Raw genomic sequence first — 25,327 nt, 5'->3', positions numbered from 1 at the left:
CAGTTTTTGCCACTGCCGTCGCCGCAGAGACATTTTGACAGTTGCAGGTTGTCATCGCAGGACGCCGCTGGGCTGTCACTTTAATTGCAACTGACGCATTGCCAAAAATACATTTATTCAAGCCAGTGCCGCACATCCTGCCTCCCTTTCTTCTTTGTCATCTTTTCGTCTTGCGATAAGCTCGACTGTCATTTCAATTTTTCATGCTGCCAAATAAACAGCGCAAGGTGCGCTAGTCAGTCTCCCTGCTGCAGTCTCCCCTCCCCCTACCTACCACTCTATCTCTTTCTTTCTCTGCCTGGTCACAAGTGCTCTTCTTCAGTTGTTGGACCACTATACCGCTATCAGCAAGTGTATTATTAAATAATATGTAATGCTTGAGGCGACCCTTTGCCAGTAATTCGTGAGGCAAGCGGAAGTTTGTGGCTTAAGTCGTTTGTCTTGTGGTAGGGTGAATTGTTAACGGCTACCAAAGTTATCAACTTCATGATTGCAAGTGTTTGCATCATAAACTTGTGGATATTATTGCACAATTTTAATTCTTTGCTTATAATTTCAGATATTCCTTATTATTACTCATTATAGGTATATATATATTTATATATATATATTTGTATATATATATATATATATTTATATATATTATATTTACATATACACAGGCATGGATGGTGAATAGAAAAACAGTTTTGGGGAGGATATTTGGCAAAAAAAAAAAAATATTTTCGCACATAAACATTATAATGCTTGATGAAAAGTTAAGTTTGGTTAGTTGCCGACTTTCGTTAATTTAAATCATAATTAGAGAGTCAAGTTTTCAGAAATAAACCGACTGAACATACATGGCAGCGTCTGTGAGTACGTTGTTTTTTTAGTTTTGACTGAATTTATTAATTTTGACACACATAGCGACTGCTTTAGGGTATAAAAATATTTAATTAAGAATTACGCATATGCGTTTGCATTATTTTCTTAATAAAATTATTATAGATGTTTTTATATTCTGAATAAAATTAAATTTCTAATTGGAATTTTCAAAGAGTTTTAAAATTACATACCCATTTTTTTTAAAATATACTTTGAATACATATGCATGCATTTTTGTTTGTTACCTTTAATTTCGGTTGCCCAATTATTGGACCGAAATATGTTTCATCTGTTTACCGTTACCTTTCCTTATTATAGATTCACTTCCATGCACATGCAATATAAAGCCAAAAATGCAACCCTCTCGTGCATGCTTTCTGATGAATAGATAATAAATTACAAAAATGCAGACGAGCCGCAATTAAAAGAGTAGCACGAGAGGGCAGACAAAACTAAGGAAAACAAACTCAAACTAACCCCTTTGGGGCCATTAATTCTAACGAAACCTTTCAGCCATTACGGCCAGCAGGTGCAGCAACGGAAACTAACTTATATGAAGTGCTAATGATATCAATAAAATGTAAATGCAATGATCACAAAATGTATTCCATGAGCTCGAAATGTGATATTAAATGCAACAATTTAAATGCAATGTCGTGCAAATCCTTGACTTAACTATAACCGTACCTGTAGTTCGCTGCAGCTGCAACTGCGACCTGTTGCAGATCCATATCATTTATTTTTGGCTGTCTGCTCATTAACGGCTGCGCAACGGAGCAGAGCGGAGCGTATTTATTTTTATTAATTTTGATAGCGAATTGCTCACATTTGTGTCGCCTGCAACATGCAACAGAGCAGCGTGACAAGTGCAGCGTGACCAAAGCCCAAAAATTTAACCCAAGCTGCGTAAAAGCAAATGCATCGACTGCACGCGCTTCTTACCCCTTTTTGCCAGTGGCAATGCATCCGAATTTAACTAAAAATACAGCGACCGCTAAATGTTGTTGTAGCGATTCGTGCCGCTGCCCCATTCTGCATCGTCCTTGTGTGGCGTTCGATTACTACGCTTTCTACACTCACTCCAATAGCCACTCGCTTCGTGGACGAAGAACAGGTGTAATGATTTTGTTTTGCACCTTGACTTTTACTTCCGTTTCTGCTATGCTACTTTTCGTTTGGTGTTCGTTGTTGCTGTCGTCGTCAATAAGTCTTTAGCCAGGGATAATTTGCCACAGAACATAAACATTAAAAAAAAAAACATTTTTCGATTCTTTCATACAGGATGCTCCATCATTCATACTATTCCTGGGCTAATTTAGCCATTAGTCGGGCAATATTTACATCCTTCGTATTGGCAATTTCTGTACATAATATTTCATTAAATCTTTGCAAATATATTTTTAATTCGAACATACTCACGTCCCTTCTGCGTTTGTGTTCTTCGGATTCAGTTTGCGTATAACACGATAGCGCATAGTGTAGCACAGGTAAAACTATAAACAATTTCGGAAATGTCTGCCAATTTATACTCATTGTAAAATCACGTAATTTGTCAGTTACTAAAAATTTACATGACAAGTTCATATTAATAAGTTATAATTTAAAGTCAGAATAACAGATTTAGGCAATATTAAAATGAGTATACTTGATCACATTTTTGCGAGACACCCTGTTTATTTTTCCCCTGTTTTCTCATTAATTTCATGAGGACTTTATTATCGTCATTGTGTCGTAAGCGGTATAAGCCAGATGAACTTAAGTACACTGAAAAAATTTGGGTTTGCTTAATTAGTAAAGAAAACTTTTTTTTTTAAGCTGTATTGGAATATTTAATTTTGTACAGTCCTACGAAACAGACTAACAAATTTTAATTATAATTTATAGATCTAAAAATTTGAAAGATTTCATTACAAAACTCGTTCGTTATGAGGCTACAGATAAAAAAAAAAATATGTGTAATTGGCATTTTTATGTGTCAAATTGTATTATCAGTATTTTTATTTACTTTTATGGTTAAGGTATTTCAATTCCTGGCAGTGTATATCCACTATTATAATGTAATACAACCACAAGACAACTTCCTCAATATCAATCATTACGCCTGCTATATTTCCTACCCCCATAAACAACTTTCTTCATAAAGCATTCAAGTAGCCCGAAGAAAAAAAAAAAAAAACAGTTGCCGTTGTGAGCAGGTTGTGTGTAGCAGAGGCAACTGCAAATTTCAGGTGTTGGCTGAGTTGCCAGGACAACCCTTTCATTAGACAGGCTAAAATGATATATTTAATCCGTTCGCTCGACCGCTCGTACGGTTAGCCAGTCAAGCGAATGCTCGTCTTCGATACGATATGCAACAACAAGGCCGATAATGATAAACCTGATATGGAACACACTTAAGGGCTTAACTTGGGTAATCTGCAGTTTGTTCAAGTAGAAACAGCAGCGAAAACACCAACCGGCACTGGGCCAGCGAAATTAAAACATAAGTGTGCGTAAGGTTTATAAACATTAAAAACAGACACAACATTTGGAACTTGAGCAGCAAACAGGAATATGGAAAAGAGAACAGAAACAGTCACGGGGACAGAGAACTGGGAATAGGGACCGCAGATCGCAGATGCGCATCATTGCAGGTGGATTTCTCAAGTGGCTGCGTCCGTTCTCTTATGAGTTTGTATGCGTCTCCGTATATGCGAGTATAGCTGTGAACATGGAAAGCAGACTTAGACATTTTAGCACTTATATACAATGCTTTGAAGTAGATGAAGTGTATTGCTAGTCAAGCTGGTCAAAAAAAAATGTCCCCTTTTTGTTTGCTCAAGTCATTTTATGAATATAAACTGATATACAAGAAATGAAAAGTACGCCAGTTGAGAATAGCACGTATAAATATGTAACTATGTGTAATTGTAGAGAATTGATATTATGTCATAGTAAATGATTTTGACTAAGCACCATGAAAGATTGTATATATTAGTTGAATCTAAAAATAGTAAAGAAAGTGTATTTTTTAAGGCAGCCAAAACATTCACTCATTAGAAAATATAAATGCATTTACATTTAAAACCCGTATCTTACCGTAATCGTTCCAATCATTTTTTTTAAATAAATTTATGCATTAAAAGTAACTATATTATTTGGCATGCAATGCATGGCTGATTTATTATACAAATTAAACGACTTTTAGCAGTCGTACCTTAATCGTTAGCTATAGGGAATTTGAAGAAAAGCGTCCATAAAAATGACCGTAAATGTCGAAAAATAAATGTCTTTTTAAATTTAGCTATGCAAATATATGGATTCAACGCAAGAAGGCGACAGAAGGAGATGCCAAAAGGAGCTGGGTCAGTTGAAAGTCACATTATTCATGCTTGTTAAGAACTGGCAGCTAAGATTTCGATGCTTCTTAGACGATGTCCAGGGGGAAATGCAATTGTATGTGGTGTCAAAAGTCGCACAGCAATCCATCAATTTAACAGCCATGGAAAATCATCAGACGGGCGCACAAAGGAGCAGCAAATCGAAAAATAAATTGTACAAAATATATCAAGCAAAGGACAAAGAGAACACAGTAGTCGCAGTTGGGGTGGTTTTCCCCTGCTGGCATTGAATGATTTTTTTCAATTTGATTTCTTGGGCTGTGACAATCAAACACAAAAGTCATGTTGCAGTTTAAGAATAAGACGCTGTCGATCTCCTCTGTGGCATGTTTGCGTAATGTTTACAACGCTGTGCAAACTTTAAGTTGCACAGACGCCCAGCAGCTGGCGCAGAGTCAACAAACTGTGCCCAAGAATCGCAATGCACAACGCGTGCCATATGTCAAACCCAAACTAGTTAATAAAAAACACCTAAGACAAAAGTACAATACCCCGCCTGCCAGCCAGACTGCATGTAATTAAAAACCACACGCGTTCCATTTATTTACTAAAGAGCATCCACCAAATTTGGGCTCCAATTCGTCGCCTTGCGGTATCCAAGCTGATGCCCTTGCGCCGGTTTTTGATTGGCTTCGCGGCGTCGCATTAAATGTCGTATTCCAAAATAAAAAAATAAAAATAAAAAATCCTGGCAGCCGGCGCAGTCCATCAACTGCAACAACTGTCGCACTGGCATCAGGTTTACTTTATGTTTCGCTTTCTTGTCCAGATTTGTATTTTTTTTTAAGGCTCGGAGCTCTTGTGTGGCAACAGTAGTGGCGACATGCCGCAAAAATTCGACTCGATAAATTTTAAGCAATCAAACTGTGGTTTTTTTTAGACTATATAAAGTACACTTTATATTGGTATAAGTATTTGGGGCAGCAAGTTAATATGAACCACTCCATTTGAAATAATAAATTCTTGCTTTGTTCGCAATCATATGTTATATATTCAAGTTGGTAACTCACTCTGAACATCTTTACCATACAATATATACATATATATATAAGAAAGAAAGTTATTCTTTATATGACTTGTAAACCGTAGCTTAATTTCTTTACATTTTGTTCAGATATTGAATAATTATTGAGTTTGTGTAAACCAATTTTACTATTTATCAATATTTTACAATTTAGCTTGTAAAAAATATAGCAAATCAAAATTTTCGATTTACACAAATATAAAAAAAAAAAACAATAGAGAACGTTGAAGTCGGGAATAACCGACTGCAAAATAGTTTCATACCATAAGTAACACCAGCTGATAACAGAAAGCAAAGAACAGGGTAGGTGTAACCAAGAAATACTGTCCAAGTTTGCCTTTCAAATTGCGGTAGATATAGGCTTTGTGAATTTTGGAGGCGGGAGTGGGTGTGGCTGAAAAAATTGATGGAAGAGTTTGCTTCCAAGTTACAAGAGTTATTGAATTTGACATCGCCAACAACCTACGAACCAAATTTGGTAAGTGCGGGCGAAATGTGGCTTTATCGATTTGCAATTATCGACGTAGCACTCCAATTTTACCAATGCAAAACTTTAGATGTCAGTCTGAAAGGATATAATCTTAGACGTGCCTAAGATAACCGCTCTTGATCAACAGAAATGTAGGCATACATAAGCATAAGCATGTCACTTAATGTTAATCTTTTGACTGTTTATTCCTATGGCAGCTATATGATTTTGTGGTCCAATCCAGTAATTTTCGGAATAAAGATAAGACTATCAAACTCGAACAAACAGAGAGAAGGACATAGCCATACGGACACGGCTAGAGATCCTGATCAAGAATTAATATTTTTAATGGGTTTGGAGATATCTCCTTCAATGCGTTGTACATTTGAATATAAAAAAGAATAGAAAAAGAATACATAATAATTGCAAACTATGAATTTAGTGGGAAGAATTTTATATTATGCTTTTCACACTCTTAAAATTGACGCTAAATACACCTAAAATTATACCAAATCCAATCCATTATCCACTATAAGTATGATTTGATTTTATTTTGTATTTCGTTCTCTTGAAATTACTTGCTTACTAATTTATGTGATGTCATCACATTTACAAAATTTATTAATATATTGATTGAGCAATTATAATACTTCTAAATTTATATTTACTCCTAAATTGTAAACAAAATTCCATGAGGGTAACGTCAACTGCTTGACGTAAGTTAGTGAGTCAAGTCTATAGCACATAGTAGAAATGTAGGCAATCGAAGCACGACTTGAACATCAAGAATGTAGATGGCCGTTAATTCAATGGAATTAATAAATGTATCTGAACGCTTTTAAAACGCCTAGCAGGCAACACTCATGCATAATAAATATGTTAATGGCAAAAATAAATAAATAGCAAATGGGCATTAAAAGAAGAATATTGGCATGCATTAGGGCGGTGGCGGTCAGGCATACTTATAAATTTGTCTGGGCGACCGACATAGCAAAAGCAAACACACCCAACTTGAAGAGTTTCTCCTAGTTGTGCCTAGAAATTTAAATTTTTCAAGCGAAGCAACAGTTTCGCCTGTGGTATTGTTTCTAACAAAGTAGCGTCTGCTGTGATTGCTGCCATTTTACTGATCAACATCGATGCAGCAGCTGCCGTGGCACAGCAACAACAAAAAAGAGAAAAAGAGCAAAAGTAAATCTTTTTGGCATGGTAAAAAAAAGAAGAAATCCATTTGGACTAGCGGCTGCAGCCTGTTGCGCACAGGATGCAAACGGCTCTCCCTCTCTCTCTCTCTCTCTCTTTCTTTCTCTGTGACTGTGACTGCATCTGTATTATCCTTGAAAAGTACCTGCTGTGACCACCACCAACTGCCAAATGTTTCAAGCATTCGTTTCATTTGTTGCACTCCCTTTGGCTTTGCTGCACATATAAATACACACATACATGTATATACCCTCTGAGGACCCTTTCTGTTTGGCAATCTGTTGCTTGCTGTGCACATGTCTCTGATTCTGGTGTTTTGATTCAGAGCAGCAAGCAGCGAACACTGAGAATTTGATGCCCTCGCAAGGTGTTCCACTGACCCTGTTTCGAGCGGAAAAAAGTTGGTAAACAACATTTGGTCCATATGCATTTCGAATGATCTTTGCTTTGCGCAGAGCAGCTGTGAACTGTAGAAATTTCAAGGCTTGTTGAGTACAGTTGTCAAAAAAATCTCTTGCCAAATAGACACCCACACAATTTAGTTATACATATATATGAATAGTTAGTACATTAGGGGGTGCGCCCACATCTGTTCGAAAGCTAATAAAGTTGTCATTTCAGCACGATTGGGCAGTTAGCCAAACATTTTTCCCACTGGTGGCACGTACACCGCCAAGCCGGCATTGAGGAGGCAACAATTACCAACAGCAGTCATTACAGTGGCAACTAAAGTTGGCCATAACAAACGAGTGGCGCTATATAATCATAGACGATGTCAGAAACGTTCACGTCCACGTCCGCACCGGACAGAGGCACTGAGACTCAATGGGCAAATGTGGACGCAAACTGCACTCTAAATCAATTAACAGCACGTCAAAAGTGTTGAAAATTGGACCAGCGTCGAGACGGACAAGTGCAAGGCGGCTGCTAATAGATAAACTAGAGTTGGACTGAGATATAGAGGGGCAAAAAGAGATGGAGCTATGTCTGGGAGATGGAAAGTGAGGTGCAAAATGTGTACCAACCTGTCTGCGTTGAAGGCTAATCAGCATGCAAATAATGTTGCCGCCTCTGCAAGAAGATTTAAGAGTCATGTAGCTGTGATAGTCGGCGTAACCAAGTCAGAGTCGGAGTCGGAGTTGGAGTTGGAGCTGAAGGCATTACTACGTGCTGGGCAAACCAGTTACAGGTCGTTGAGAAAATTATTGAGTGAAATGAATTTGTTTACACCTAGCTACGAGAGGGCGTATCCAACATAGACCGATAAATTCAGCATGAGTCACTTTGGCGTTACGGGAGCAAATTCAACTGCAACTGCCCCAGCATCTGAAATCCCGCCACCGTCACCGTCACCACCACCGTCCATCTCTCTCTCAATGTTTGGTCGCTCCATTAGCGCTCGTATGCGATATTTAAGTGTAATTATGACAACGACCAAATGGGGCCTTCCTACCTCATTCGGTATGTTGTGGCACATGGTAACATGTCTTCATTAGCCGGCTTGTAACTGGTCAACAAATAGTGGGTAATGGCATTGTTATTATTATGATTATTTGCCTGGCTGTTAGTTAGTTTATTTGTTTGCCATTTCGATTGACATTCACTTGCCACATTGCCACACAGCAATGCTGATATACAGACAGATAGTTAGAGATACAGATACAAATCGTAGAAAACTGTGGCAGCATTTTTCGTTACGTTTGGTTTGCTTTGACTTGGATTCGTTTTCGTTCGTCCGGCTTTTCTTGAGTATCCAACAAGTTTTTCACTTTTATTTATGATGAAGATGTCAATCTAGCGGCCTATTGCCTCTGTCGGCATGTTTGTTTTTCCAATTGCCTGTCTGGTCTACTTTGTTGACCATTTGCTGGCTGGCCATCGTTGGCCACACTGATGTGGCTGTCAGTGTCAGTGTCACAGGCAAGTTTTCCATTTCGCCGTAAGGCCTGGGAAAAGTTAGCTCCACAAAAAAGTTAAGCACACATTTGGATAAGGTATCGAATAATGTTGACATTTTTAATTGGCTCTCGACGCAAATAATTGATTTTCAATCAATTTAAAAGCATTCGCATTAAACTCGTAGAATATATTTATTTTTGTAAATATATTTATACATTTTTAAGAACTTACGCAATGAGTACTTTATGTGTCAATTAATTAGTTGCTGGAATATGTCAAGCTGACTAATTGAACAGGTGAAACATTAATGAAATATTTTGATATTAAGTGTTGGTCTAAGTTTGGATTTTCTTGGTTTAACCAATCTTTTCAATTAATTTTGTTTAACCCCCTGAATTATTATTTGCTTAATTTTATTTCGTTTTATGTTTCTTTTTTCATTTAAAATTTTTTTCCATTTGTTTTAAACCTTATTTTAATTTAACGCGATTTTTAGTGTATATTAAATAAATTAATTAATTAAAGTAAATTTGGTAGTATTAAAAATGTGTACAATAAATATTTAAGCTATTTAGAGAGCAATTAAAATACAAAAAGTAATATTCGTTTCGAACTAATCCCAAATGATACACAACATTTATGGTAATTTGATTACAATGTATGTATATACGAGATAGAGATAAAATAAACATATATATAAATGACCCAGTTATTTTCATATTTTAGAAATAATGATCTGAATTTTATTTTCTATAATGTGTATAGTATATTATTAATATGGTTAAAGTTAAGAGGCCCGAAATTACTTTGTATTGTATGTTCTTTCAGATTTGCTGCATGCTTTCGAAATCATTCTGTGATAAAAAACGTATCGTTTCACTTAACCCAACATCCCAGCCAAGTTGTTGAACTCCAGTAACATTTCCGAAATGCAAATTGCCGAAAAACGAATTTAAGATAAGCAACAAGTTTTACGACCAAATTTCATTGAACGTTTACCAAATGCAAAGGCAATTTGAGGAGACCACTAAAGCTATGCGACTCCACCGCTTCTTGGCGGCACGTGTCGCGCCTACAAATGATGCCCAATTGCTGTGGTGGACAACAGTAGCCCAGAAGATATCAACATTGCCGAAAACCGCGGCACGTATGTGTCACCGCCGTGGCACACTCACGAAATCTCTTGTGTGGTGCCGTTGGACGTCAGAGGCGATGGATGGAACCGAAAGCAGGAGACATGGGGCGGACTCCCGACTATCGTCTACGTCTTCGTCTCTGGCTCCAGCTGGGGCGTGCGGCTATTTTATGTCAAAATAATTGTTAATCCGCAGGGAGCAGCAACTTTTTTTGGGAGCTTCGTCATCGTCAGCGGCATACCTTGAGGCTTCAACTACGGCTTCAGATTCAGATATTTACGAGTAGCTGTTGCACTCGAAACGTGACATGCTTATGAAGATTTATGGGGTTCAGGCAGCCGCCCGTCGACATTGTCGCCATTTCCATTCTCACGATCGGTGTTCGATCGACAGTTGAATGCTTTTTCTTTTTCTTTTTTTTTTTGTGGGTTCTTCAGAGTATACAATTTCGTTCGGTTAATTTAAGTACAAAGTACGTGCAACTCAGAAGACATTGATTTTTAATTTGTCCATTAAAATGCAATCATCACGCCCGTCAAATCCCGTCGAGACATTCCCAGTTCGCAGCTCCCACATCGCCTATACCCAATTGGTCACCATTGTGCCAACTCTTTTGTTTTATAATTTGCCAGAAATTATGGCACCATAATTTAATCATTTTATTCACAACCTGTCTGTTATATATACATTTTTGCCCCCTCTTAATTTTGATCATTCAGCATTCAGTCTGCATTTTTAGCGCAATCGATTCGCATATAGCATTTTAATACCTACAAACACTGCTCCATTTTTGTAGATTCAACAATCCCGAATGATACAGCTGTGAGTTGACTTTGAATAAAATCAAATTGTGAAATACTTTATTCACAAGTTTGCAGACTTTGTAGACTTGTTACAACTATTTTTTTTTTTTACAATATATTTTTGGTATATTGAGCGTGTCACTTATGAAAAGTCTACACTGTTAATTTGTCAAACAAAAAAATCAATCATTGACTTAATTACAGATAAAGCAAATAAATAAATGTAATGATAAGCATATAGGTAATAAATAACATACGATTAAAAACAATTGTTTAATGCCACAGCAAATCAAGGTCCAATTAGTGACACTGTTAACATGAACCGAATATTTTATTATATTAAATATTCATATAATTTATATCAATGAAATATTCATTGAACCCCTCAAAGGCTATTAATAAATTTCAATTAAATGAAAAAAATGAGTCGTAAGCACGCACTTGAAATACCTTTGATGTTAAGGATTCGATCCGTAAAATAATATATCTTCTGAATTTCTGTATAGATTTAATATCAATAACTATTAATTAATTATTGAATAATCAAATAATATTTATCTTACACTCTCCCATTTTTAAGCCCCATATATTTTCTGAATTTCTTTCTAAAATTATTATCAACACGTATTAGCATCCTTTATTCCCACTGTAAAGCTATAACAATTATGCAGGTCACAAGAGAACCGTTATTTACATATAAACAGTTAACTGATTGTGCTTCCTTAGAATCTTAACTGAACGCTGTGATTAGCATATTCAGTGTATACTCAAGAGAAGCGACAACAGCCTCTCCAGTTACGGTTGCGTAACCACAGGATAGACACATGTTTGACATTATCAAACCGCAGCATCCACGGCTGCTTGCATTTTTAATGATCATCACACATGGCGAGACGCGTTGAAAACGCATTGAGCACACCATGTTACACAGGGGCTAAAGCAAAACAGAGGCAGTCAGAATGGAAATAAATTCAAAACGAGCTGCGAACAGTTGTGATTTTTAGGAGTTTGTTGTCTTCAGGGACAACTGTTGCACAGTCTGTAAACTGAAATTGGGTTCGAAGATTGCGGATCTGAGATCTGGTACCGAAAATGGGACTGGGACTGGGACTCGGACTGCTATTATTTCCGCTTTGTTCGCCGTTTGTTTCTCTCATTCTCATTGCCCGTTTTGTTTTGATTCTGCAGCCGCGACTGCTGTTTCCGCATCCTTGTTGTTGTTTTCTCTCTTCCAGAGATTTTGCGCATCTGTCGTTGAGACAGGTACAGACACAGGCACAGGATCACACAAGTTTCCAGAGCAACAGCTACGCACCTTTTCGGTTGCTTCCTCTGCGCGAATTTTTCGCAGGCCGGAAGTTTTTATGTCTTTTGTAACTAATCGCCAAGGATCACAGATTTCGTCAAATTACAGCAAGGCGGGTGGTTAATGAGAAATATCCAAAATATAAGTTACAGCCTGTCATGCCGACAAGGGTTCAGAGGTTGAACAGGTTTTATGTTTCGGCAAATTTGCATGACCGGAAGTTGTTGTTCTTTTCGTTTGCTCAGGGGTGAAAGGTGATGCTGATGATCTGTTTGAGATGTTCTTGAACAATTCAGACTTTAATTGCATGTCAACTTCATAAACAGATTCTTAAGAAAAATGTATGTATATGTATAAAAAAAAATTTAAAAAAATATATAAAGGGCGATTGTAAAGGAATGAACGAAAGGACTTACATAGATTGACATTAATTTCTTTGAAGGGAATCTGTTCATATAGCATTTAATTTATAATATAAATTATAATCATAAGAATTATAACATTATGAAAATAACAAATGCTTGGTATTTAAGGTAATGTACGTAGAGACTTACGTCGATGAAGGGAATCGATTCATGTACTATAGAATTTATAATATAAATGATAAACATAATAATTGGAAAAATAATTCAGATTGCTAACAAAAAAGTTGCCTTCTAGGCAACAGCTTGTACTACAAATCAATCGCTTTAAGTGTGTATATAAACGGCTTAATTTTTTGCTGCATAAGAAACATGAACAGAACAAGCAACAAAATCGATCGGGGCTGCAGCTAAAATCAAGATAAGCCGTGCAACAGGATAAAGCTGCAGTGTGGCAAGGACAAGCGTTAACAAGAAGTAGCAGTAGCAAAAGGTACAATGCTTTGAAATTATGATATAAATTCTACAATGGACACTGCAACATTTTCAAGGAACGAGCACCGGCTGCCAACTGGCCAGGACTCAAATTGTGCAGGACAATGGCGCGTCCTACAACTACAACTACCTGCAAGCTGACAGCTTCAACCTGCCGATGCTTATCACCGGCTTAAGCGTCGCAAATGAGTCTGGCACCAGCGTTCCGTCAAGTCGAGGACTCTGCCTTTGCCAGCGTGACGCTCGATTAGAGATTAGGGCTACGTCGCCGCGTCCAAGGACGAAGCCAGTCAGCCAGCCAGTTAGCCCGCCAGCCATATTGCCAGACGGCCCCTATGATCGTTACGGCTATAAGCAAGTATTCCACTAAAAACTGAATGTCTTGCTGTTAGACAAATGCCTTCATTGGAAAATGCCTGAATTCAAAATTTTACAATGGTTTATTTTCAAAAAAAAATTATGGAAAAATAGCACACAAAAAATGATAATAAAAGTAGAAAAATAATGTACTGGACCATCGCATTTTATGTCGAAATTATTTATGATGGTTGTAGTGCGTGATAAATTCAACATATATTATATACATAAAAATAATATATATATAATAATCCTCGATATCTACACACTTTAATATTCGTTGGAGTTAGTCTTATATTTTATGAGCTTTTGAGAGTTAGGCAACAACTTAAATATATTAAAAATTAGGTAAACATAATTTTCGCTTAAGATGTGAAAATTTACTTCACATCATTCATATCCATTTTAATATTTGACCATTCTGAATTGAGTGTTCCCTATTGTTATAAGGATATTACGCATTCAATTTGTGCCCTGCATCAGTCTTAATATTCAAACATTGGCAATTGTCAAAGGCTTAGGCAAACAGAAGAACAAAGTTGACACAACAATGGAAGGATTGATATGACGAGTGGTATGCAAGGATAATCGCTATTGTGGAGCATGTTTGGGTAAATTTGCAGGCGCTGCTAGACGAGGCCAATTGTCACAGGACGCTTCTCTTTAATGAAAAGAAAGGCTTAGAGCGGAATCCTTGCTCAAATAATAATATAATACTATAAAATTCTTGCAGCTGTCAATGCGACATTATGTGGGTGCTCTACATGACATTATTTAACGATGGCATCTAAAAACTTTGAAGTCGCATATGCTAATGCGAAGAGCAGCAGCAGCAGCTGATGGTCTCGCCAATCGGCAGGATATAGGTCCAAAAAATTGCTGCCTGTTCGTTTCTATTAAAAAAATATAACATAATTTTTTTGACTCGTCTTTGGGTAAGTAGAAAGTGCCATAATGCGGACACGCACGCTCCAAAAATTAACTGACAGGATCAGCGCTAGTAACAGCTGCTGGTGACAGCACATGCCTGTCTTCAACTAAAGCAGGATACGCATATCCTGCGTTTAAAATTCGAGATTTTCTCTATTAAAAAATCGTCTGCAGGCGGCACGCGCTTGACCTTGACATTGTTCCTAGGCACAATCCGGACCTTACTGTACTGTACATGTATTATACATGTATAGTCATCGCAGCCGGCAGATAGTGGAGTAGTCAAGCCTACGCTGTTGGGACATAGAGACGGACAGGGATACGGAGACATGTACTACCTAGCAGCGTCTTCGCATGCTGCTTATACTTATTTTTTACGTAGCTCTTCGCTTTACTTGTTTTTTGTTTGTAAGTATCCTGTTCCAAATGTCCTGCGTGCGCATGCGTACAACAACAGCAGCAACAACAACAACAGCAACAATGCCAAGAAAGGACAGCAGCAAAAAAATAAAGAAGAAGCGAACGAAAAATTGAGCGGGGCAGATGTTTCCTCAGCAGGCTGCAAGCAAAAATAACACCACGCATGATCAGTTCACTTGGTCCTTCTCCCTCACCGTCTCCGTCTCCTTCTCCTACTTCTGATCCTGCTGCTTTTTATGCTTAGTTGTGTTTTTTAGTGCGTCGCACTGAAATTGTAGAGCATTGTTCTCCATACACAGAAACGCACATCGTAGATTGATATTCCAGTAACTGGCGCACAATGCTTTCAACTTTTTCTACTAAATCTTCTGACTATTGTTTCTGCCTCACAGGAACCTAGGAATGATCATCAACATCATCATCACGTTTAGAACATAGACATAGTGCGGGTGCCTGTCTTGTCTGGCAATTGCCTTTCAATCTGATCGTTGTCTAGTTCTTACCATGTCTGACTTCGCATCGATGATTCAATAGTTTTTTAAGCACTGAAGCAAGGTCTTCGCTTATTATGCAGCTCAGGAATTGAGGCACATGCTGGTCATCTCCATTTTTATCATTATTATAAAAAATAAATAAATATTGAAGTATACATATATTACCAATCTTCAACAATATATTATGGCTTATGATAATTTATCTTCAGAAATATAAGCAATTTAAATGCAACGAAAGTAATGTCCAGGTTTGAAATAAATAAGTACAATCAATTATATATACTCTACTATAATAATAATATGATATTTATCAAGGTGCGATTAGATTTGATTTGAATTTAATATTAACCAAACCATAAGTATTGAAAATACAATATTAAAGTGGACTTATTTTTTGTCATACTAACCAACATGAGCAGTATTTGTAAACACTTTTTTAACTATGAGTATATTTATTCTCTGATATCAAAGGTTTGAGTGAATATTGGTTACATGCAATGTCCATCACGCAGTCTGTCCAACCATATGAAAGCAGCATTTTTCGACACCGCAGTACTAGGAAATTGATAAGATGCCTAATTCCGCATAATTATTACAATTTTGAAGTTAGAGTTACCAAATTTTGTTGACGAATCGCTGAAGATGTTCTTCAAGGATTATTTCTCTCTCAAAATTAGTTTACTAAGTAAAAATTAGTAAGAAAATTTCATGACTACGCCCATCCTGACCACAAAAATCGGAAGAGAGCGTACCTGTAGTAGTTTTAGAGCTAGAGAGAGCAAATTCTAAAGGCACATTAATAATTATTCAGGGATCGATTACACTAGAATCAGATATTGCACAGTCGGTTACGCCTCACTGCAACAATTTGATCGTTATTGTTAAAACTGATGATTGTCTGAAAATATGTAATAATAATGTATAACTATAAATCGGGATTAAAATAAATGACAAATGTCAAAAAACTCGAATTCAACTTTATTTTATTTAAATAATGGTTTGGTTAATGATTATTTTTAGATTTTGATATTAATCAAGAGTGATCTATATAGAGACAGATGTTCGGCGCTGGTTCTTAACCCGCTTTAATAATACATGATATTCATATTGTGCAGCTATTAAGTAATTCTTCCCCTAGCAGCTGTATTTGCCAACTAGCCCCAAAATATTTGCACAAAACAAATGCAGGCTCTCAATAACTCAATTGATCCATTCAAAGCGTAGCAAATTAGATAGGGAAAATCATGAATTACCCTTTGGCAATTGTATGCAATTCTGTACAAATTTATACAATTTTGACAACAGCTTGCAGTGTCACAGTCGAGTATTCATTGAGTTGTAACCCTTTGACACACCTTTTGCCAATTGTGACAATAGTGGTAACAATTGCTGATAGATTGCAGTTTGTGCCTGACTATTTCAGTATTTGTTCAAACGTGATCCAGAAATATCTTTGGGCCATTGCCGACTGGGTCCTTTGTGTGTGAAATCCTTTTTGATTTTAAATCTGCCTTTTGATTAGCAGCGATTGCGGTGCAAAATGTTGAAAGTCGTTTTCAGTTTCAGGTATTCACGTTTTGTGTTAGTTTTCAATATGGATATGTCAATAGATATAGGCCGCGATATGTTTGTCCAATCAAATTGGTAGATTTCAGATGATATTGTTTTTAGAACTGTGCATCTGCATTGTAACCCATTGTTCATTGTATTCTTTGAACTTAAAGAGTTTTACGTGTCTCGGTTGAATCCTTTATCCTTAGCATATGGTTCAGCTTCTTAGAATCTATTGAGATCTCTCGTTCTTTATTATATAACCATTGGTTGCTATAAAAGTGCCATAAATCGTCTAGCAGCAATTCACATTCATGCGTGATTTTCAAAGATACTTGGACTGATTGTTATGCAATGGTCTATGCTGTGGCATTGTTCCGAGTCCAAACACATCTGTTCTGTCCACTTCACCATAAACCAAATAGTTTAAGAGCTGGGAGACGAACCGAGAACTTTAGCCAAGGTGCAAGACATATTGTCCCAGAAAACTCATCCTTGGCGAGCAGGTTCAGTGCGTTCTGCCATGGTTTTATGTTTACTTTGCTAGTTTGCACTGGCCTCGACCGACCCTGTTTGATCCTGTGGCCTGCCGCCTATTGCCCGCAGCCTGCTGCCTGTTGCTTGCTCTGCGGCTTTTGTTCCGCATTTGCAGCTGCCTTGCATTTGGAAATATTTGCATATGCGCACGCACTGTGGGTGTTTCTGAGTCGAGGTGTGTTTCTGTTTCCGCTTGCCTGGCCAAACAATGCCATCTATTTATTACTTCTTACGCATCACCTGTCCAGGCATCTGACCCTAACAATGACACGTGCTTTGTTAACCCAACTGACCTGCGCTCGTATCTATTTGCACCGATATTTGAGCCAGCTTAAGAGAAGTTTTGCTCTTAGGTCAACATCGTGGGTGTTTCGATGTAAATTTTGGTTACATTTAAGCTACTTGCAATTTGTATTGAAACGATTTTTTCGTTCTACATCTGAGGAAAACGTAAGCTATAGATTTTTACAAATTTGTATCTGCCTAATCACTCCTATCTTAAGTTGCGGATCTTACAACTAATCCAGCAACTGAAGAGTATCAGAGAAAAACGGATAAAAATTACTAAGAATCAGAAAAATATAAAATAAACGCACAGAATTCGCAGAACAATTGAGAATTTTCCATAGTTTTTTATAAAATGTATATAATCAAAATGCTCTTAAAAATAATATTTTCAAGTCTTCCATTATAATTAATAATTTACATATATTGCCAAATACATATCTGATATGTATGTTCTTCACAAATAATTTAAGATATTTTGAAAATAAAATGTGTTTTAGTCTTGAAATAAAAATAAAAGGATGCAAAAAAATAAGTTCACCAATAGCAACAAAAATAATCTAAAAAAAAAAAATATATATATATATATCAAAAACATAATTAAATTTTATTAAGGTCTGTTTTCTTAAATTTAGTACAGAACTTATCAGTGGACTATAAATAAAATTTTAAAATCTGGATTTATTTATTTATAAAGAATTAACCCGAAGTGTCAAGTATAAACTAGCTAATCAGCTAAGAAATGTTAATAAAAAAAAACTATTAATCATATTTTGAAGCATTTAGTAGCCCGCTTTATTTATTTTTATGGAATTAACATGAAATTTCAAGTAGAAGCTGACAATGCATCTAAGGCCTTCAGCAAGATGAGGTTTCAAACATTTCTATTTAGAATCTGAATATTTCATATTTAGAAAACACAATTCAATTCGTTTAGTTTTAGTAGTTATTTATGTAACCTCAGCTCAAAACGTTTCCTTACGCAAGAATCTTCTTCTGCTACAAATTTCATTGTCAATGCGCACTGAAGCATGCTTTGGAATTTCATATTGTACTGTGTCCATAAGATAGCGTCAACCTTTGATCGCTCAAGCAAGATTCAATAAATGTCACAGTGGCGATGCAATATGAAAGCGAGTCCCTGTCTCCGTCCTGATTCTCCCCAGCACATTTTCTATGTCCTGTTTTGACACTATTAAATACACATTTATGGGATGCGATTGGCCGCCATTAGAGATCTAGGCAAGCATAGACCAAAACTTGGATGCGTGCGTTGTAATAAATTTTATATAAATTTGACAAAATGAATCAAAACAATGAGCGACAGGACTAGCGGGCAAATGCAAGGACATGCACGAAATACGAAACAATTGCAGCACGCGGCAGGATACAAAACCGACGACAGTCAAGACAATGGGCCAAGTACTCGAGTGGACAATGGACCTGGCCTGACTCGCTAAGAATAAGGAACGCCGGCCAAGCGGCTGCAGGACGTCTGCTGCATGCAGCACCTGGTGTTTGTTATTTACAGCACGGCCTGTAGTCAGTAGTCAGGCGCAAGGACGAAGACGCTGACGCGGAGCAAGACGAACCGGTACAGTTTAGCAAAAATGCTGCAAGATGCAACTGCGCACGTGCTGTGCAAGCGATTGCAAGGATCGTCATCTCTAACCATTTTAAGTGAGCCTTGTAACTGATTCTTATACACAGCCACTTGAAGGACATGCATCTGAATATACACTCGAAAAAACATACTATTGGAGCAGCTTCTCAACTCACCTTAAATATTAAATTTTACTTTCTGGAAATTTTATATAAAAATTAGATATATTATGCAATTAAGTTACGTTTTCCTTGAGATTAATTTATAATATCATGAATTTTGAAAACAAATCTTATAACAATGAGAATATGGGCTCCAAGTTTATAGAAAAGAAAACAAAAATTTGTTTTACGTCTCAAGAAACTTATTTAAAATGATCTACATTTTAGGGCTTCTTTTTATTGGAAATACAGTTTAAAAAATACGACTTGTATTTCTACTTTTTAGAAATATATTTGCTAAACGTAGGCAGCGTTTTGTTTTTTTTTTTTTTGAATGTACATACGGCTGGCAGTTGAGAATTGTAACTTAGCGTCAGTTGCAGCCGCCACATCCCACATCGAAAATGGGAACGGCTCAATTATGAGCTTCAAATTAAATTTTGGTAACACATTGCGGTCCCGGCAACCCTTTGAGCCAATAAGGCATACAAGCAGAGCGCGGCATCTTTCGCGGCTGCTGTCTCTAGCCGTCTGCTGCTGCTGCTGTTGCTGTTGGTCAGTCCACGTCCAGGTGGTAAATCCTTAACCCGGCAACGATAATTACGCCATGCGCCGTCGCCGTTTGACTGGCTTTGACTTGAACTGAAAATTCAAAACCCAAACCCCAAACACAAACACAAACCCGATCCCGAACCCTTCGGCAACTGTTTCAATTTCAACTCTTTGCTTGGCGTCTGCTGCTATAATTTGATGGCATCTGTAACCGAGGGTTTCTTTTCTTTTTTTTTTTTTGTTTTCATTTAAGTCTGTTGTCTTTGTGCGTTTTTAGCCACGTAGATTTTCAACAATGTCGTTCATTAGCCGGTCCTTTTTTTCGGGCTTCTGGCCCTCACTATTTTTGGCAGTTGGTCATTACGCATGCACTGGCAGATGCTCTTGCTTCTCTTTTTTATCCATTCGCAGAAGGGTCAACTGTCCGATGGACGCCGCTGTCCGCCGCCAGTAAACTACACCTTTGATTTTCATCTGAAGCTGGCAGTCAAATTGAATTCCTTCGGCTGGTCCGTCTGCTCCTGCTGCCCGATTGCAGTTAGAAGGGTTTGCATTTAGTCCTGCAGGTTCCTTTTCTTGATGAGTTTGTGTAGATAAGCAGCAGAGACTTCGACTTGTTGCCATCCAAATTAAAAACAAAAAATACAACTTGCAGCCGTTCTTTGGTTTGAGGTCAATTTGGCTAACAAAGTATTAAGTCCATAGAGAGAATTTTCAAGCTGCAATTTAAGGAGCTAACCATATGAATGAGTCTAACCTAAATACACTACTGAGGGTGCCAAATGAAGATCTAAGGTAAACTGTCCTAATAAGTATAAATTCTCAAATTTAACTTAAATGCGATTATCGAAATATGCTGGTATCATTATATTCGACGCAAGTATTTGCGAAAATTTATAAGAAGTTTGTTTTTAAAAATTCACCATCCTTAAACATAGTTTTTAATATATTAGTATAAAATGTTTCGTTTAAAACGCAGTCTTAAAAATGATTCAGACGTGGCTATTTACATAAATCTTAAAATAAAATAGCTCGAGCCAGAGATATACCCTTCAAAAACTTCATACTACTATAGCTTTTGCCTAAGCCTAGGTTATAGTTATATATTACATATATCTAAAATGTATGTATATGTGAAATTTTATAATTCTAATGTTTAATAATAATATAAATAACAAAGCAAATAATGTTTAAGTTCTATGTACACATATCTTTAAAAGCATTTTGGAAATTAAACATATTTGTTATAAAGTTTAGAAAAATGTAGCCTGGAATTAAAAAAACTATCTGTTGTTTAGAAAGACACATCCTTCTGTTTTAATAATATATATTTTAAAGAAAGATTCAACAAATTTTAATAGTAATAATAGCTAAGAAGACTATACTTATGTTAATAACAATTATACAAAAACCTTTATACTTTATTTGCTTAGCTTGTAAGCCTAGAATACAACATCAAAGGAAAAAAAAAACCATTTAAAAATGTCATAATAGCTTTATAAAATTTTTGACAAGCGAATAATTTCTATAATTTGTATATGTTGAAATAATATGTGTGCAAACAACTTAATAACAGTAAGGTCTACTATCTATCTATTTATCTGATTGATGTTCTATTACATTTTTGAAATTGAAATCCATGCTGTGGATACATTCGATTGTTTGTCTAAGTTGCTGTTGTAATATTTTCTATATTTGTCTTTTAGCTACAAATTGCGAATAGCAAACAACTGTGCAAATAGTGAAATTACGCACAAATCCTTTGTAAAAACAGAGAAACAGAGAAATAAATCATTTACGTAAAACGAGCACAATTTGCAAGAAGCTGTCATCAGGCGACAATGCAAAGTGAAGACAATACGAGAGAATTTACAGGAAAAACTAACAATGATTAGGCGAGCGCAAGGAGTCAGTCGGTAGCCAGGATATCTTTAAGCAACAGACAGACAAATCAAACAACTTTCCACCGGCAACTGGCATATGGCCACGACGATGATTTTCTATCGAAATGTATGGAACTAAATACTCAGCAGTCGTTGGTCAAGCATCAGTGCCATCAGACGCCGATGCGTTGACGTTATGCACTTTAAGTGGCCCGGCTGCCGTCTAGGACCCGCTTGGGCAGTGCCTTCTGCAACGCCGCATGGGTCGACGTATCGGTTATCCTTAGCTCGACAAAACAAAGGGACATCCAGACAGGCAGACACAGACAAACAGAGGGACACTGAGCAAACGAATCACTGTAGCCATGTTGTAGGTGTTGCTTGGCACAACCCACCCAAGCGTCGTGTCCTATCTGGTGTGTTGCCTTAAGGTCCCGTCCCCCTCCCCGTCTGCCTGACTATCCTGCGGTGCCGTTTACTTTGTCATTCTTGCGGTTTTTGCTCGGCTGCCTTTTTTTCGTTGCTAGCATCTTTCGCCATCTTTTGCTACGGCTGCCACATAAATTGTTATCGTATTACTTTCAATCATTTCTTGCAATTGTTTGACCATATTTTAGCTACCTTGGATTGTAATTGAGTTCTTCCTCTCGGAAGAGTATCTTATGTTGCAAAAGCTGCTCATTTTTAGTTCAATGTATTAATTGCAGCAGCTTCTCAATTACTGCAATGAAATTTAATAATAATAGTTAAAGCACCTGCAAATTTGTGTAATACTACTTATTGGTAGCTGTATGTTGTCATTTATTTAATGTTGACAAACATCAGTCAACACAGAAAAATATAAAAGTAAGAAATAAATTAAATTACAAATAAAATTTAATAATTAAAATCAAAATAAAACAATAAAAAAAATACTTAACATTTCTCTGGGTACTACAAAATTAGTTCAATATTTGTTGCATGGATTGGACTATAGAAATAGTTATTATGAAGATGTTAAGAATGTCCAACCACAACTCAAGAGACAAAATGTTCAGAATTGAGTTATTCATCATATAAATAGAAGCCAAATTCAAATCTACAAAGTTATTCGAATGTATATGTATGTGTATGTAATATGTAGCAATGAGTTAATCAATCCAATATTTGAAATAGAAGGAATATTATGCAATCGTATTATGATTTAGAAATGGGTCTGCTAAGCAATTAGCTAACAACCGAATAAAATCAGCGTACAGACAAGGCAATCAAAAAGTCGCAAATTTCCTATAAATATCATAAATATATTTTTATTAACTAAATATATTTTCATTACACACAATTATTTATTTATAGAAAAAATCAACAAGGCTTAAAGATATATAAATAAAATCTTTTCTTCGACATGCAAGAGTGCGGAAGAGCACAAATTTCAAAATGTGCCAAGTTGCATACTAATTCCTTTAGATCTTTGTTAACGCTTAAATTCGTAGACGTTGGGTGAGTTTTTTTTGATTTCAATCATGTAGATATGGTCTGAACAATATCTAATTACATTTCTAAGACATACATTTATGGTTAATGACAGACGATTGTGTCTGCAGAAAATTTGAGTAATTCTTCCTTAGCACTGGGGCAATTTACAAATCCATAAATAATACCCAATTTAGCGAACGGGTCGATTTAAGAGTCAACATCTCGGTTTCTCCCTCTTAACATACCCTTTAAATTACCACTGGTAATTGGCCAGTTCAATGCGAAAAATAGAACATATTGCTGAAAAGCTCATAGCAGGCGCTTAATGTTGCTGGCCTGACCCCGCCAGCCAACCCCAGCGGTCAGATGACTGGGACTTGGACTGGGACAGGCACTGAAACTGGGAACTGGGCACAGAGACAACAGTTGGTGTCTGACAGCAACTTGACGATGACGATGACGATGAGTTGGAGTTGGAGTTCGGTTGAATTTGTATTTTATAGTTGGAGCAACCTGCTAGTGTCTGTGTGTGTGTGTGTTGCTGTAAAATTACCAATGCGCATGCGCGCCGAGGCAACAATTTCACATTTAATGATAATAATGATGGCGATAATAGGCTAAAATTAGTTAAACACGAATTATAACAAAAAACGACAAGGCAATAAAAAGGGTTTGGATATTGCGAGGGAGCGCAAGAAAGAGAGACAGTGACAGTGGGAGAGAGAGAGAGACAGAGAGAGAGAGAGAATGCCAGTGTGAGAGAGATCAGCTCTCAACTATTTCCTTTAGCGAGTTAAGTGCCCCCAGCTGTTGTTGTTTAGCTGCTGCTGGCGAGATTGGCAGTGCCAGGGCGAAATTACTTCACTTGGCCAAAAGTATAAATATCCACATATATATAGAGTTGGCTAACTAATTTGGCTCAGGTGGTGTGCCAGCGAAAACGGAACAAATTTATAACAATTTTGCTGATCGCTGAGCAGAAATTGTGTTCCATGTGGCCACGTGATTAAAATGCTGTTAACTACAGCATTATATGGATAGGGTTTTGACATTCATCTAGAACACCAGCACTCATTGCCGTCCCAACCGCCAAAGCGTTTTCCTCTCGTTTATCATAATGAGCAACTCAAACATTTTTGTCACGTACATAAATGATAAACATTTTGTTTGGCCACGGAATTCAGCATAGTCTTTAAGCCATTTAATAGCTACTTACTGCATTTACGATGTGGGCTTGGTTATATTCGGACCTGGGTCGGACTTTATTTTTATTTGTCACCCCATCTTTGAAGAAGCCGCCGAGAGTCGAGCTAATAATTACGGCCCAGTTTAACGAGTTAGCTCATCATTTAGACGGGTTTAAGTCTAATGATGAGCTGATGATGCCCGACCCCCGACTGACCACACACAATTGAACTTTAATCATTTTTACTTCTATGCAGCCCACAGACACATTTCAAACTCTTGACAAGCTGACAATAAACATCAGTTATGTATGTATACATATATTGCCCTCGACGACCACCCATGCAATGCTTAAAATATACTTACAGTAAATGGTTTGATAATAAATTTGATTCCAATTTTACATATGCGACATACATGTTATATAATTACAGAATATATATATATTCTTTAAAAGTTAAGTAACTTTAAGTTATTTTAAATTAAGATTAAGATTATTTTAAATGAAAAAACAGATCATTTAAACACAGATCATTTAAGCCTTGATTTTACAGCTTTCATATAAAATAAAAAGGTAAAGTGGTATTCTTCAAGCCACATAGATTCCCGAAGTCCCATTCTCTTGTATTTTCATTCAACTATTTCTAACAATTATCATTTGCCATTTGAGCAGTAGAGTACTGTACTTTAACTCCTTATACTTGGCCTAAATGCATTTCAAATATGCTATACACATCATGCAGCTGATCGCACATTGTGCTCCAGGCGGATATTATTTGAGTATCTTCGCTACAACAATTGCGTATCCATATCGATTTCCCGCAAGATGCAAACTAACAAAAAAGAGACACTCAAGGAACCACTCAAGCAGTAGAAAATGTAGTTTCAACTGAGAAACCCAATTGAGATATTACATGATGGATAACCAATCGAGCGATTATCCTTATAATTATGATGGACTACTTTCAGC

The 25,327-nt window shown here is 36.7% G+C and overlaps 2 protein-coding genes across 3 annotated transcripts in view; one reads left to right on the top strand and one right to left on the bottom strand.

Annotated features, from left to right (window-relative positions):
- Positions 1 to 1,460: 1,460 nt before the first annotated feature.
- LOC116806036 lies at positions 1,461 to 2,426 on the bottom strand. Of its 2 annotated transcripts, none has more exons than XM_032741814.1 (2): positions 2,283 to 2,426; positions 1,461 to 2,228 (listed from the first exon to the last, which is right to left on the bottom strand). In XM_032741814.1, the coding sequence occupies exons 1-2, from the start codon at positions 2,398 to 2,400 to the stop codon at positions 2,167 to 2,169; spliced, it is 180 nt and encodes a 59-aa protein (XP_032597705.1). In that variant the 5' UTR covers positions 2,401 to 2,426; the 3' UTR covers positions 1,461 to 2,166. The 2 variants fall into 2 exon arrangements, with proteins under 2 accessions (XP_032597705.1, XP_032597706.1); XM_032741815.1 differs by having other exon boundaries at positions 2,287 to 2,426.
- Positions 2,427 to 9,844: 7,418 nt separating this feature from the next.
- The window catches only part of LOC6569970 (neurogenic locus protein delta), a 52,317-nt gene continuing 36,834 nt past the window's right edge, over positions 9,845 to 25,327 (top strand). Inside the window, exons 1-2 of the mRNA XM_032741842.1 lie at positions 9,845 to 9,989; positions 13,001 to 13,302. Of these exons, the coding sequence (XP_032597733.1) occupies positions 9,845 to 9,989; positions 13,001 to 13,302 (447 nt within the window). The remainder of the gene's footprint in view (positions 9,990 to 13,000; positions 13,303 to 25,327) is intronic.

The sequence above is a fragment of the Drosophila grimshawi genome, unplaced genomic scaffold, assembly GCF_018153295.1.
Source record: "Drosophila grimshawi isolate 15287-2541.00 unplaced genomic scaffold, ASM1815329v1 contig_545, whole genome shotgun sequence".
NCBI classification, from domain to species: Eukaryota; Metazoa; Arthropoda; class Insecta; order Diptera; family Drosophilidae; genus Drosophila; species Drosophila grimshawi.
This window is presented reverse-complemented; position numbering and strand designations above follow the sequence as displayed.